At 35.2% G+C, this 17111-nt stretch overlaps 1 protein-coding gene across 3 annotated transcripts in view; it reads left to right on the top strand.

Moving 5' to 3' along the window:
- PAPPA2 (pappalysin 2) overlaps window positions 1-17111 on the top strand; it is a 417104-nt gene that overhangs the window by 265290 nt on the left and 134703 nt on the right. For all 3 annotated transcript variants that reach the window (XR_001004080.1, XM_011962377.1, XM_011962378.1), the window contains one exon: window positions 1195-1341. Coding sequence is in view for 2 of the 3 variants with exons in the window: in XM_011962377.1 (XP_011817767.1) it covers window positions 1195-1341 (147 nt within the window). In the remaining variant the exon portion in view is untranslated. The remainder of the gene's footprint in view (window positions 1-1194; window positions 1342-17111) is intronic.

Consider the following 17111-nt stretch of genomic DNA (forward strand, 5'->3'; position numbering starts at 1 on the left):
AGATTAAAGGCTCACGACTCTTGGGACCCATTCTAGATGCTTCTATTGCAAAATAAACTCTTCCATTTATTAGAATAGGCAATACAGTCCTTTCACAGAAGTGAGATTTAGGCCTCTAGATAGTTTAGGCCAGAATGAAATAATATGATTTTATACTTGAGAAGACATCTTTGAAGAGATTGAGGAGCCAGCTAAGGTTGATGCTCCAGTTCAAGGATTTCATCAAGGACCCAGGGTCTTCTAGATTCCAGCTCTTTCATCCTCGGGTGCAGCCTTCTTCCTCCTGCTCAAAACATGGCTACAGTTCTCCTAGGTGTGAAATCTGCATTTCAAGGAAGGAGGGGACAGGCCAAAGGGAAATAGGTGCATGTCAGCTGAGTCTTTCCCTTTTTATTGGGAAAATGATAGCTTTTCTGGACGTTCCACACGATAAACTTCCACCCGCCTCTTACTGGTCAGATCGAGGCCACTTCATCACCTTTAGTTGTAAGGAACCCTAGGGAGGTGAGTGTTTATAACCAGATACACTGTCGCCTTGAACAAAATTGGAGTTTATTAATAAAAGAGTAAGGGGAAATAGATACCGGTCGGCAGCTAGCCATTTCTGCCACATTCTCTCAGCCTAAATTCTGGCATCTTGCTCCTTCAAGTCCTGGCATCCGATGACAGGAAGCCAGGGAAGTTGGGAGATTCTGAGGTAATGACCGCTCTCTGAAGTGGCTTTTAGTCTAGCCTGTCTGTCTTCCCTAAGTGAAGTGGGAGAAATTTCCTGGAGTTTTATTTCTCTGGCTCCTTTACTTAGCTGAATCCTCAGTGGTTCTCTAACTCAGTAGCCTCACTTTTGGGGCAGTGGATACCGCCTGGTAACGGCTTCATCATCACCCCAGGCAGACTTCCCTGCCTGTTCCTGGGGCAGTTACCTGAAATATGCCAGGACTATTTGTAACCACCCAGTGGACAAGACCCCTGGGCTGATGATAAACTGAGGCTTGTTGTGTTTTCTACCCTTGTAAGTTACATCTTAATGTTAAAGAGCACTGAGAAATTCCTCAATGTTGAGAAAAGTTTTCTGCCAATAATGTGATCATTAGGCATTCAGAAAGAGAGAAAAACTTTGCTATGAGCTGGAGAGTTTCATTGTCCTTGTATCTTCACACTCCATACTTCAAATTGTTGGTTGAAATTGTATTTCAGATTTGCACATCATACCATCCAGATTTACCCAACCACCGTCCCCTAACTGGCTGGTTTCCCTGTGTTGCCAGTGCAAATGAAACTCAGGATGACAGGAGTGAGCAGCCAGAAGGTAGCCTGAAGAAAGAGGATGAGGTTTGGCTCAAAGTAAGTGGCCCAAATGTTTCTTTTGTGCATGTGAAGAGTGTAAGCATGTGTGTGTGGATGTGTGTGTAAATGGGCATTTGGATGACCTGTCAGAAAATTTTCTTTTGTTATCTCAAAGTGTTAATATTGAGTTTATTTTCACCTCTCTGAATTGTGGACTTCTTTCTGTTAATACATGAGTAATCAGTTTATTGAAGTGTAACATACACACAGAAAAGTGCAAAAATCAGAAATGCACAGCTCAATGAATTTTTGCAAAGTGAACATCCTTTCTAATCACAACACAGATCAAGAAATAGGACATTCCCATCACCGCCCCGCTACAAGGCTCTCTCATGTCCTTTCTTAGTTATTACACTACTGAGGTGGATCTATTTCTATTTCTATCATCATAGATTAGTTTTGTCTGTTTTTGAAATTTATAGGAAAATGCTTTACTGTACTCTTTGCAACTGATTCTTTCTTATTCTATTTGTGGGATTCATTCATGCTGCTTCACTTAGCAGTAGTGTTCATTTTCATTGTGGTATAATTATTGCACTGTATGAAAACGCCACCATATATTTAACCATTCTAATATTGATGAATAGTTGAATTATTTCTGGTTTTTCTCTATTATGCTATTATAAGTCATTCTGCTATAAGCATTTCTGTACATTTTTGTGGTGAATGTGTATAAACAGATGGGTATATTTGGAATTGCCAAATCACAAGTAGGCCAGCTTTGGTAAATAATCCCAAATAATTTTCCACAGTGGTTGTACTAATTTATACTCCCACCAGATGTTTTGAGTGTTTCAAATGTTTCACATTTTCATCAACATTTGGTATTTTAAGTATCCATTTTAATGTTTAATTGAATATGTAAAGGTATTGCCCTGTGGTTTCGGTTTGTATTTGCATGATAACTAATGAGATTGGGAGCCTTTCATATGTATATCAGCTACTCGTACATATTTTTTAAGAGCATAGTCAAGTCTTTTGTTCAATTTTCCATTGAGTTGTCTGTAATTTTCTTCATAATTTATATAATTTCATCATAATTGTATGCATGTTAATTATTTTTCAGCAATATGCTCTTTCATATCTTCCAACACTATGGCTAACTTTTCTTGCTCATAAACACATCTTTAGACGAACTGAAGTTCTTTTTTTTTTTTGAGAGATGGGGTCTCGCTCTGTTTTCCAGGCTGGAATGCAGTGGTGCCATCATAGCTTACTATAGTCTTGAACTCCTGGGTTCAAGAGATCCTCCCACCTCAGCCTCCCAAGTAGCTAGGACAACAGTTGCTTGCCACTACACCCAGCTAATTTTTAAATTTTATGTAGAGATGGAGTCTAGAAAAGGCACCAACTCCTGCCAGTATCTAACATCAAACTGAAGTTAACCAAAGCCTCTTCTTTAAACCTGAGCAAAGGGGTAATCAAAGTAAACTGCTTTCATGAGACACAGGGGCAAGCTTGTATTCACTTAATAACATTGCCTTTACCTAAATTAATACAACTTATTATAGTCCTTGATACCAAATAATTTAAATGTTTAGCTACCTGTGAAATTCCTTTCCTGTCATTTTCAAAACTAGGCTGGGCTTATGACCTTTTTGTTTAAAGCATTGCTAATTCTTTATGTTTTATTTTGCCTCTAAAATGTAAAACTGTTCAATCCCGCCAGGCCCAAAAACAATTATGGAAGAAGTGGGCGTGTGAGATTATAAGGACCAGATTTCGAGAGATAAAATTAATTGAGACCCTCCAAATCAAAGACAGGCACATAGATGCCTAACAAAATGCTTGTGTTTTGTATAACTAATTACTATAAGCCAAGATTATAGTAACTCAACACACACAAATTAGTTTTATAACCTTATTTTTTGACTTTTAGTTTTGACTCTTGTATTACTTAAAAGAGGTTTAAGAGTTACTGTCTGCTGACCTTCGTTTCCATCTGACCTAAAACAATTAATTAGCTATAAGTCTTTTAACTCTAAGTCCCTTGACCATAGGGATCCCAACAAAGGACATAATGGACCTGGGGCAGATAGCACACCACCCCTGCATCAGGCTGAGACAAGAGGAAAGCTTGACTATTAATACTATTTCTGGAGTGCCTTGACAAAAAGGTAAAATATAAACTGAAAAAAAAAAAAATCCATAGGCCCTCTACACACTGATTAGATCCCCTGCTTTGGCCAAAGGGAATCCCCTCCAAACACTAAAAAATCTAATTCAAGCCTGATGAGAAATAAAGGGTCAGACACACCTCACTATGCTCCCAACCCTTAATGTTTAAGCCAGGATCAGAGGCCATTCCAAATTATAACAATAAAGTATTGCCCTTTCCTACACTAAAAAGTATACTTTTTCTCTTCAATCGGGAGACTTAGGCTTACTGGGAGAAAAAAAAAAAAAAAAAAAAGGATACCTTAAGGATCAGTTACAACCAAAATGGAAGGGCCCCTATCAAGTATTATTAAATACCCTCACCATATTAAACCTTTAAAGCATAACTACTTGGGTACACCTCTCCAGAATAAAACCTGTTTTTTTATGAGTCAAAGGCACCATAACGTACATCTGGGGAAGAAGCCATGACCTTTGAAAGACCTCCGCTACCTATTTAAAATAACACACGGCTAAAAGTAATAACATGATACTGTGGATGGGAATAGGAGCATTAATTCTTCTCTTCTTCTTGATTATATTTCTTTTCTATCACTTTGGCCAACTACCTTCTCCTAGAAAACACCTCTTGTATCCTTGTTGGGTGTAGAGACTCTTCTAAGGCCCAACTAGACACCAGGTTAGCACTATTAATCCTGTTTGCTCTCTCAATTAACCTAATCCAGTGTGGGTGGTAGTAAAACTCTATAATAAAATATTTCAAAAATTATAGCATCAGGGAATCATCTTTGTGATTACTAAATTTGTCATCAACATTTCCAGAATAGCAAATTCCACCTTCTGGCCTATCCAGAAAAATCTCATGGCCATCTCCCCAGACCTCCTGACTAATCACTGCAATCTCAAAGTACCCAGTCCCCTACTTGTTAGGTGAAACTCTTCCCCACTTAATGGATTCCATGTAAACCCCCTGCCACTATTACCCAGGCATGGAAAGTTGGCTCTCTTTACCTCTAGTGCACTAATAATTCTATCTTGTGTACCTACTGTTGTGTTAATGACACAAAAACAAAAGTTTCCCTTCAGTGCTCTAATCTAACTCTAAGTTGCCAAGTTCCCAAGGTTGTAGCAAGGTAAATGGGATTCCACTTGTGTGCAAAAAAATCTGTTTGTAGGTCTTCTCCTGGATCAAAACACACAGGGGAAAAGCAACTGCCTAATTGGGGAAGGTGGAAGCACAGACCCCTTCTAAAGAGCAAGGATAGTTTGACCACCCCCACTGGAGCAGAGGAGAAATATCTCTACAGACCCAACTTGGCTGCAAAGTATAGACATCACACCTTATGGGACCTCTGTGCCCCAACTGGGCTCATTTTTGTTTAAGCTCATGAGTGGGAAATAGTCATATCTCATAACCATTCCCGACTTGCTGGGGAGCCACATGTTCTTTTAGGCATAGCTTTCCCTTGTATATCAAAAAGGTGAAATGGATAAATATACGTTAGCCACCCTTACCCCTGTGGGGATCACTGTCTATAACCCCTTAAGACCCAGGAATACCAGAAATAAATGAGCAATAGGGTTGATTCTGGCAGGAACTGGGGCAGCAATAAGACTAATGGACCCCTGGGGTGGCTTTGCCTACCATGAGTTAGCCCTGAAATGCTTGACTGAAACCCTACAGTCATTAGCCACCAACACAGATTAGGCATTAAAGGGAATTCAAAAATTCCTAGACTCTTGGGCAAATATAATTCTTGATAACAAACTAGTGCTGGATTATTTAGTAGCTAAACAAGGCAAGTCTATGCAGTTATTAATAAAATCTATACATATATTAATATTAATATGTTAATTAATTAATATTAATAACTTTAAACAGATTGAGGTTAACCTTCAAAAAAATCTATGAACAAACTACCTGATAACATAAATACAATGAGGACACTGGCCCCAACTGTATTTGGTTGACTATCAAAAATGTTCTCCCAAGTCTTACCTGGTTCTTACCTCTCCTAGGACTTTTATTATAAAAGCTAATGATAGCTTTCTTGTTATTACTAGTTTTTATCCTTTGCTAATTTAGCCTCTTTCTTCTTTTTTTGTTTTTTTGAGATGGAATCTCGCTCTGGCTCTGTCGCCCAGACTGGAGTGCAATAGCGGGATCTTGGCTCACTGCAACCTCTGCCTCTCGGGTTCAAGCAATTCTCCTGCCCCAGCCTCCCGAGTAGCTGGAATTACAGGTGCCTGCCATTACACCCGGCTAATTTTTGTATTTTTAGTAGAGATGGGGTTTCACCATGTTAGTCAGGCTGGTCTCAAACTCCTGACCTCAGGTGATCCACCTGCCTCGGCCTCCCAAAGTGCTGGGAAAACAGGCATGAGCCACTGCACTCAGCCTTAATTTAAGCTCTTAAGAAAGTTTGTATCTTCTAGATTGTAACAATTCCATGTAAAAATGATAGTGGAAAAAGGCTTCCAACCCATCCCATCTTCCGACTGGAAAAATAAAAACACCCTCCCTTTAGGCCCCTTAGGCCAGCTATCCAAAGATTTTTATTGCCCCCTTGCTAGGCAGAAAGCAAAGTAAAATTAGCAGAAAGCACTCAGAGAAGATAAACCTCCACTCTTCTGCAGTCCCCTTAGGATTAAGGAGGAGTATCTAATATCTGAGGGGGGCGGGTAAGGTAGAAGATCAGCAGGACTTGTTTTATAAGCATTGGTCAGGACCCTGCTAATCACAGCAGGATCTGGTTGAAACAGGCTACAGTGAAGAAGCCAGCCAAAACCAGCAGATGGCAATAAAAGTGACCTCTAGTTGCCCTCACTGCTCATTAGCATAAAGACACTTCCAGCAGCACCATGGCAGTTTATAAATGCCATGGCAGCATGCTATGGCAATGACCCAAAAGTTACCCTATATAGTTCTGAAAACTCCTTGCCCCTTTTCCAGAAAGTTCTGAATTAGCATATAATTAAAAGTGCGTATAAATATGACTGCCAAAAGCTCCTAGGCTGCTACTCTAAGAACACTGTTTATCGGGTAGCCCTGCTCTGAGAGGAGTGATGCCTCTGCTGCCTCTTCATAAAAACTGCTGTCTAACACCACTGGCTCACCTTTAAGTTCTTTCCTGGGCAAAGCCAAAACCTCTCCTTGGCTAAGTCCCAGTTTGGGGCCTTGCCTGCCCTGCATCAGTTTTCTGAGAAAGTGGAGTTGAATTTTATCAAATGCTTTTCCTGCATCCATTGAGATGATATTTTTTGTCTCTTTGTTCTGTTACTATATTAACTCACATTAAAAAAAAATGTAGTGTTAAACCAACCTAAGATATTTGGAAAACCAACAACCAATCACATAGTTTTGAATTCTGTTTGAGAATATGTTGTTGGTTTTTCATCTACATTCATTAGAGTTTGGCCCTAATTTTCTTTATTTTACTATCTTGTCAGGTTTTATGATCAAAACTAAATAAATAAGTTTCTTAAATAAGTTTCTTTTTTTTTCTCCAGTTCTCAGTTCTGTGGAATATTGAACTGAGTAAGGTTGGTGTTAATTTTTTGAGGATTCATCAGTGAAACTATCTGAGCCTGGAGTTTTCTTTGGGGAAAAAAATACAATTATGGATTAAAATTTTAAAACAAAAGTGGAGAAATTTATGTTTTCTACTATCTTAAGTCAACTTTAATAAGTTGGGTTTTTCAAATAATTTGTCCATTAAAAAAATCTAAAATAGCAAATTAAGTTTTTCATAATATTCTGCTATTTTCTTTGTTATGTTTCTACAGAATCTGGTATACTTTTTCACTCATGTTATTGTTAGTTTGTGGCTTGTCTCTTTTGTTTTTACTGCTAGAGGGTTATCATTTTCATTAACCTTTTATTAATCTTTTTATATGACCAACCGAAGGTATATATGATCTTATTTTTCATTATTTCCTTTATGTTTGCATTAACTTGTTCTTTTTCTAGTAATTTGAGGTGATGCATAGGTAATTGATTTTTGTCCTGTTTTTAAATTTTATACATTAAGGCCATACATTTCCTTTTAAACATGACTTTAGCTACATTTCATAAGTTTTCACATCTTATTTCTGTTACCATTCAATTCAAACCAATTTTCTTGTTTTCATTGTTATTTCTTTTTTTACTCCTGAGTTATTTATAAGTGTGCTGTTTCACTTGAAAACATATGTGGATTTGGGATGACTTTTTTTAAAAAAAACTTATAGCTAGATTCTTCTGTGGTCAAAAATATATTCTATGTTTCAATTCTTTGAAATTTGTTGAGCCTTGAATTACGGATCAGTCTATGGTCAATATTGGTAAGTATTACATGTGCTTTGAGAGGAATGTGTGGTCAGCAGATGTTGGATAAAACATTCCATATATTTAAAATGCCCTATTTGTCCATCGTGTTGTTGAAATTTCCTATATTATATATATTTTGTATATATTGATTTTTCCCAGTATTTTGTGTACTGTTTCCATCAGGTACTGAGAGATATGTATTATACTCCTCCAACAAAATCTTGGACTTGTTTATTTCTCTTTTAGTTTTGTCATTTTTGAGACATTTAGAGGCTATATTATTAAATGTGAAGGCAGTCTTTCTTTACTTTGTCTGGTAGTGTGAAACCACAAAATGACTATACAAGTTGCAACTATGCAATGCAACCTTAATAATCAATGGGAAAAATTACAATTATTTCATGATATCTAAAAGGTTTTTTTGTAACATTAAATGCTCTCTTATTTTTAGTTATAAGTATGTAGAAAAATGGAAAAAAAACTAGTGAAACTGATATTTAGTTCACTAGAATTTGAAACAGAAACACAAAGAAATAAAGTTTTTCCTTTTTTGTGAAAAAAAAACGAAACTTACGAAGACTAGTTTAAACATTGTTTGCCTTTTCCTCTTTATATGACTTACATTACAAAGCAAGCAGTTCTGTGTGTTGATGAATTGTCATGTTTCTTGTGAAGTTTGAATCCACTTCCAGCGTTTTAGCCTTTGCACTTTCAATGTTATGAAATATCTCTGAGAGTTCCTTTAACATACGCTTTTTTCTTGACATCACTTCTGGGACAGCTTCTTCCTTTTTGTCACAACTTATTTTTTCATTTATATCGATAATTTCACTTTAACTGACTTCCTCTGGCTGTGTTCCCAGAGTCTCTTGAATGGCAGTAGAGAGTCAACATTCCCAGAGTCAGCTATTTCTTTTATAACTCCATTTATCTTTGATTCAAATTTCACTTCCCAACATTATCATTTTTCATTTATTTGCTGCATGTTCATCCTTTTTAGCCAATTGCCTCTTTTGATTATCCATTTTTGTAAAGTGTCATTTAAGTTTATCACTAGGAGACAAAATGGTAACATAAGTATACACTTTTTAGTTTCTGTGTGAATGAAATAACAGATACCCAGTGACCAGTCAGTGACAGACTTTGAATGAAATGATGTGATTGGTCACCCATCGTTATTCACATTTGTTATTCACATGGTGATTTTTGAATTGAAGTGAAGTTGGTACTTTATACAGTTAAAATTAATATATTGTGCAAACTGAAATATGAATCATGTTCTTGGGAGACTGGTTTTAGTTAGCTAAATTGTCATAACTGATATTCATCCATGTGGGAACTGTGTAAACTGGAAACTGTCAGTATATAATTTTAGATTTTTGTATCTTTTAGGTGAATTATCTCTTTTAAAACTAACTTTAAAAGCCATCTAGCAATACTTCTTGCTTTATCATAACCTTTGTCTGGTTTTATTGTAGCCATACCGATACTGAATAACATTTTATATTTGTGTATTATGTCTTCTTTTATCCTATTACTTTTAACTTTTCTTTATAATCATATTTAATATGCTTAGTTTGTTATCAACATATTATTTTATATATATATGCAATCTAAAATTCTCTGTTTTCTAGTTGGAGAACTTAATACAATTACATTTAATGTAATAATGTTTAGTTTTAAACTTACCAACTTACGGTTTCTTATTCATTTGTTCTATATGCTCTTTATTTGTCTCTTTCTTGCTTTTTTTAAAAATACATAGTTTGATTATGTGATTTCTCATTCTATTAGTTTGCTAGTGTATTAGTCAGGGTTCTCCAGAGAGAAATAATATGATGTATCTACATATAGATAGATAATAAGAGGGTATTCATCAGGAGAATGGCTCACACAATTATGGAGGGCAATTGGTTCACACAATTAAGTCTCATGATAGGCCCTTGGCAAGCGGGAGACCTGGGACGCTGGTAGCATGACTCAGTCCAAGTCCAAAAGCCTCAGAACCAAGGAAGCCAATGGCATAATTCTATCTGAGGCCAAAGGCTCAGGAGCCCCAAGCTGCTGGTACAAGTCCCAGAGTCCAAAGGCTTAAGAACCCAGAGTTCTGATGTCCAAGGGCAAAAGAGAGTTTCCTGCTCTGGAAGAGGAAGAAAGAAAATTCTCCCCTTCTTTCACCTGTTTGTTCCGTCTGGGCTCCCAGTTGATTAGATGGCACTCATCCACACTGAGGGTGGATCTTCCTCTCTCAGTCCACTGACTCACGTGACAGTCTCTTCCAGAAACACCATACAAGCACACCCAGAAATAACACTTTACCAGCCGTCGAGGCATCCCTCAATCCTGCCAAGTTGACATTTAAAATTTACCATCACAGAGAGCTATACTTTTATTTTCTCAGTGATTAGTCTTGAGGTTGCAACACACATGCTAACTTGTTAATAACGAGACTGGTATAAATTAGTACTCTCACAATTTTATAATACCTTAGAATGCTTTCCTCTATTTATTGCTTTCTGCATTTTTAAAGTAAAATGAATTTAAATTCCCTAATATTTACCCTCTCCAGTTCTCTTCAATCCTTTCTACATTTCTGTGCTTCCATTATTTTTGTTTAGCTTGAGGAAATTCACTTTTATTATTTCTTTTAATGTGGGCTTGCTGACAATGAGTTCTTTCAGTTTTTGTGTGGCTAAAATATTTTTATTTGGCATTCATTTTCAAAGGATATCTTTGGTACAAAATTCTAGGTAGCCAGATGTTTTCTTTTATCCTTTGGAAGATGTTATCCCGTTATCTTTTCACTCTCATATTTTGGAGAGTTAGCTGTACATCTGACATATATTTGAAGGCAATGTCTTTTATTACCTGGTGCTTTTAATATATTCTCTCTGTCTTTTGTCTTCAACAGTCTTTCCATGATGTTCCCAGACCTACCTGTCTTTGCATATGTCTTGTTTGTCAAGCTTCTCCAATCTGTGGCTTAGTGTCTTAGTTTCAAAAAAAAAAGAAAAAAAAAATGTTTCGGGTATTCCTTCTGCTCATTTACTTTTTTTCTTAGTTGCCAAATATACATACATTACACCTTTTTGCTGTGTATCTTTTTAACTTTTCTATTCCTCTGTTTGTTATTCCCTTCCTTTTCATGCTGTAGTCTGATTATTATACACTGAGCTATCTTCTGTTTCAATAATCCCAAATTTTGCTCAATATAATCAGCACTTAAACTATTTATTAAATCCTTAGTTTTGCTATTGTATTTTAACTCTAGAATACCTATTCAGTTTTTCCTATGTATTCTTTGTGAAATTCTTCATCTTCTTATCTTAAAAACATATTGATCACAATCATTTTTAAGTCTGCATCTGATAACACCAATATCTTGATGGAGAGGTCTGTTTAGGTTGACTTTAAAATATCGTATTTATTTGGGCTTTTCTACTATTATACTAATAATGTTTTAAGTGAATATCAGACACAATAAATTGTAGAGGCTCTGACTAATAATATCTTCCTTTCAAGATTTTTTTTGGACGCTTGGTAAGATTTGGGAAAGATCACTTTAATTCAATGAATAATTAAGATAACTCAAGTTTATGCTTTATTTGTGAGCCTTTATGCATTTTTTTTCTTTCTTCTAAGGCCTGGCTCTTCAGGAGTCTCAACTAAAAGCTTGGATTAGGACCTCCACATTGACAGTCTTTGAAGTACAATTTCTATTTCTATTTCATCAGCAGTGTGTCTGCTAAAAACTCTCCTTAGTTTTTTAGCCTCTATTGCCAATTTCTACTTGGCCTTTTATACTCTTATTTTGCATTGCTTAGGATTTGAAGAATACCTCAAAGGCTAAAGTAACACAGAATATAAGGTTCCCTTCAATGTGTTCTTTTTTTTTTTTTTTTAAATTAGACTTTTAAGTCCTGACTACTTGGTTGCCCTCAAATGCTTTTAAATGTTTTTGTATACTTAATTCATGTTTTATGATTGTTCTTGCCAGGACAGTTTGTTGTATTACATGCTACTCTATCATAGCTGAAAACAGAAATCTCTGGAATTGTTTTAATACATGTCAATTAGCTGCATCTGACATTTCAGGTATGTACCTTGTTTTAGTCTGCCTTCTGATGCTATAATAGAATACCACAGACTGCTTAGTTTATAAAGAAAAGAAGTTTGTTTGGTTCATAGTTCTAGACACTAGAAAGTCCAAGAGCATGGTGCTGGCATCTGCTCAACATCTGGTGAAGACCGTCTTGCTGCATCAAAACATGGTACCAGGGTAAAAGGGCAAAAGAGAGCATGTGAGAGAGAGCTCACTTTTATATAAAAGACACTCCTATGATAACTAAACCACGCCCACGATAATGGCATTAATCTATTCATGACAGCAGGGTCCTCATGACCCACTTGCCTTTGAAAGGCTCTGTCTCTTGACACAGTGCAAGCAAATTTCCAAGACATTAACTTTTGGGGACTACATTTAATCTATAGCATACCCAGTTGATACTAAAACTGATTCAGGAGTAATAGTCTTTGTATTAGAAAAAATTATTAATATCATTGAAAGTTCAGTTACTATATAAGACGTATTAAGAAAATTTAGTCTTCACAAATCAATACAACACCAAATAACTTAGAAAGTGATTTTTAAAGATAAGGTGGTTAGCTTTAAAAAAACAGAAAAAAACAAACAAACAAAAACCTTTCAGAGAAATATAGGATTTCTGACTATTCTTCCTTTCAGTACACTTTAATCTTGATTTGATGCACAAATATGATTAGTATGCAGTAGTGCAGAGACAAGTTTACTACAAGTGAGAAACAATGATAGTGGAAAACATTAGTCTTGAAAATATCTTCCCAAAATCTTTCATTGACTAATATCTTACTTGCCCAAAAAAATTTCTATCATTTTAGTCTACATTTACTGACGTAATACTCTTAGTTTTTCTTTTCTTCTAATCTTGAGCCAATAGACAAAAAGTGTAAAAATTTTTCTTATATATAATAAAATGTAGAGTCTTTTTCATTATTTACATAATAAGCACATTTTATAGCCATTTATGGTTTACAAAGTACATTCTCTTGCACTGTGTGTATTTGATCCCTACTATAGCCTTGTGAGTTTGGCAAGGTAGGTGTTTTCCAGTTTTACAGGTGAGTAAAATAAGAATCAAAGACTCAAAGTACTTTTTCTACATCACTCAAGAATAAAATAATAAATCTGACGCTCACATTTATGCCTCTTGATTCTAATCCAGTGTTTATCCATCTATACTATGTTCCTTCCTTCAATCAGCATTCATTAAGCACCTATAATATGCCAAAACCAGAATTAAACACTGGTGACAGACAGGAACATAGCACGAGCAAGAAAACAAATTAAAACATATGTTGGACTATAAGGAAAGGCATCCTATCATCTTTTGCTGGGTTTCTTCTAAATTCTTGAAAGACCATGTATCTATTAATCTAGTTCACAGGATTTGTTAAATACTTATTGCCAACTCTTGGTGTCATTGGGGGATTGAGAAAGAAACAGAAGGCATAATTCTTCCCAGAAAGTCCTTTGTATCTAAGTAATATCGGCAACAAATGAAGCAATTTGAGAAGCAGATACTCAATAAGTACTTCTTGTTTGGTTTCATAGGGAGCCCGTCAACGTATGCAAAATCATATGTTCATGTTTATTTTCATGGCTCCTCTAAAATGTCTGCAATTTGGAATGGTCCCGTTCAGGCTGGACTGGTTAGCAATCCTAAAAGCAACCACCACATACTCACAGTATTTTAAATACCAGGGTCTTCCACATCAGTTATAAATTACAGACCACTGCCTGGAAACCCTTGCTACAATAAAGCCCAAAGCCTGTTAACCATAATTTCCTCTCTTCCTTTGTTTGGGTTCAACTATCCAAACACTGACTGAATCTTTAACAGAAAATGCAATACATGTTTAATTGATTGGATTTCAGAGATTAAAATCTCTAACACCAGGCATCAAAGAAGAAGAAACGCATTGATTGAAATTTACTCTATTCCTGATATTTTATTATCAATTCTCATATAAATTCTTACCAGAGATATGATTTTTCTCATTCTAAAAATGATTATCTTAAAATTCAGAGATGGCTAAGCACTTTAGATAACATGGCTAGTAGAGCTACAGATAGGATTAAAATTCAAATCCAGTTTATGGAAAACTCATGGTCCTTTCTCTCAATAGCAGGCTTTTGGAAACATTTTCTATAAAGAAAGCAGAGAAAAAAATACTTTAGGTTTTATGGTCTATACAGTCTATGTAACAACTACTTAACACTTCCATTAGCATGAACATAGCTATAGTCAATATGTAAATGAACAAGCATAACTATATCTCAACAAAATTATATTTATGAACTCTGAAGTTTGAATTTCATATAATTTTCATATTATTCATCTTTAAAGTTCTTTTTAACCATTCAAAAATGCAAAAACTATTCTTAGCTCACAGGATGTACAAAAACAGGCAGTGGGTCAGATTTGGCTTGTGGACAATAGTGTGCTAACCCCTATTCTAGATCATGTTTCCAGTAAGTATTAAAGATATTTATGAGTGTTTGCTTTATTTCCACACCATGACAACATTCACTTTTAATTCCACTTAGTAAACACTGCCTCATATGAACAATATGTTGTGATATGGAGGGATCCAAAGAATGAATGAATTACCATGTTCACCCTTAAGGTACATACATAGCAGTGGACATGTTTACAAAAATATGGTAGAAGACAGAAAATTGTGAGTCATGTGCTGCAGATACAGTAAAGTGAAAAACAGACTTGAAAGAACCTGGTAACTGATTGGACATAAGAAGATAGAGATAAGCGTCATCTCAGCCTGAATTCTTTCATTTGTCACATCTTCCACACCTATTTACACACACACACATGCACGTGCGCACACGCGTGCACACACACACACACGGGTTTAGTCATGTTAATCATAACAGATTTATTTTAGTGCTAAAATATGTCAGAATTTTCACTTCTCTATAACATTCCTGGTGGGAAGCTCATATTTTTTTCCTTCTCTGTAAATGATTTACTCATTATGTCTCCCCAAGAAATACAAACTTACCTTCTACTTCTATCATTTAGCTCAAGGATTATTTCCATTATAGAACCAAACCCTTTCTAAACTCTTCTCCTGAGTCCCAGGTGGTATAATTGATCGCATCATCCTCGATACACACTTCTCACAAAGTGCCTGTATACTCCACTGTTCTTGTTTACCTATCTCTTCATCCCGTGAACTATAAGGATCTCAGGGCAGAGGCCATGTGTGGTCAAGATTGTATGTTCAACACTGAGTGCAGAACCTACTTATTGTAGTGCTCAAAACTGGTGAACGCATGTATAAATGATGGAATATTAAGTCTTAGCCTTGGCAATGGAGAGCATATTGATAATATTATTTATGACAGAACAGAGGTAAATAAGTATGACTGTACACTGGTCTAGATTGAAAAAAGGATGGCCACCACCATTTCTTCTGAGGCCAGAAATAGTGGCAAACCACCTCTTCTTGCAAAGCCTTTTAAAAGATGGGCTGCAGTTTGAGTGGAAATCACATCAAAGGGAATTTTTCAAGAATGAAGAGAATTGGTGATTCTCTTTGTCTGTGGCAGGCTGGATTTGGATTCTCTGAGAAATATATTCTGAGATGGAATTTGGTATGCAGGCCATTTACTAAGGAGTGGTCTAGGGATCACCATCTGTCAGCAAGAAGGGAAAGAAGCATAAGTGGGTAACAAAGAAAGTAGAGCAGTCTTAATGTTAGACTCAGCTGAATCCTTCTATGGGAAATAATATATATGATCACAAAGGGCAAGGCAGTTCAAAGTAGAATAATACTGCTGTAAGGTCCTAACATTATTCATAGGATAGTAATATTTTTTGGAAGTAGATTGCAATAAGCTAGAGATTCAAATTGTAATCTCTAGAATAAAAATACACATATGCACAAATAGCTATAGAGGAAAAGTCAAAGAGAAGATTAATGGAATAATAAAATAAATTGATTCAAAGAAGGCAGGAAAAGAGGAACCAAGAAATGAATAATTATTGGAAACAACAGAAAATAAATACCAATATGGTAGACTTAAACCCACCTATATCATTAATTACATTATTTAAATTATCTAAAAACTCCACATAAAAGACAGAAATTGTCATATGAAAAGAACCAATTACAAAAACTGTTTATAAAAAACACACTTCAAATAAAAAGACATGTACATCAAACATAAAAGAGTGGAAAATTATGTACCATGTAAACCCTAAACATAAGAAAGTTGATGTGCCTTGTTAATATCTGTCAAAATAGATTTCAAAACAGTGTATTACCAGAGATAAAGGAGCATATTCCATAAGGATAAATAGGTTAATTTCTAAAATAGACATAGTAATCATGTTACAAATTGAAGCACTTAAGAACAGAGGCTCGAAAGAAGTGAATTATAAATTGACAGAACTAATGAGCAAACAGCCAAATTCATAATCATAGTTGGGGATTTTTTTCACCTATCTGTTAATAATTCATTTAACAAGTAGGCCAAAAAATCAGAACAGATATATAAGATCTGAAGATCATTATCAAATATCATGACCTAACTCACATTTGTAGAAACACTACACTCAAAACAACTGTAGAATGCTCACGGAACGTTCACCAAGACAGACCATATACTAGACTATAAAACAAGTCTCAATGAATTTGTGATGTTTGAAGCATACAGATAAATTATAGCAAGATATCTAGGCCATCCCCAAATTAAGCAATACATTGCTAAATAATTCACAGGCTAAAAAACATTGTATGGAGGAAATTAGAATATATTTTGAGCTGAATTATAATGAAACAAAATTGAAATTTGTGGATGCAATTAAAAACAGTACTTACAGGGAAAGTTATAGCATTTAAAATGCTATATTTAGGAAAGAATCAAAATAAGATAAACAATCAGAGTGTCTACCTTAAACATGGGAAAAAGATCAAATTAAAATCAATTAAAATAAAAAGGAAAATCACAGAGAAAAGCAGAAGTTAGTAAAATAGAAAAAACTTCAACATCATTACTATTATTTTACTTTCTCTGGAAATAGAATCTAGCCAGTGCAGTTAGACTTTTGATTTTATACTTTATGAGATATAAAGGAAGTTAAACATCAAATATGAAGGAAGGAATTAAAATTTTAGTTAGCATTGAAAAGAGAACAACCTGAAAATTATTTCACTTGGTATCACAGTTTAATACAAAATTAAGGTGAAAATAAATGTGCTGACTAATTTAAACAAT

This window comes from Colobus angolensis, unplaced genomic scaffold (genome assembly GCF_000951035.1).
Source record: "Colobus angolensis palliatus isolate OR3802 unplaced genomic scaffold, Cang.pa_1.0 Scaffold59, whole genome shotgun sequence".
In the NCBI taxonomy this organism is placed as follows: domain Eukaryota; kingdom Metazoa; phylum Chordata; class Mammalia; order Primates; family Cercopithecidae; genus Colobus; species Colobus angolensis.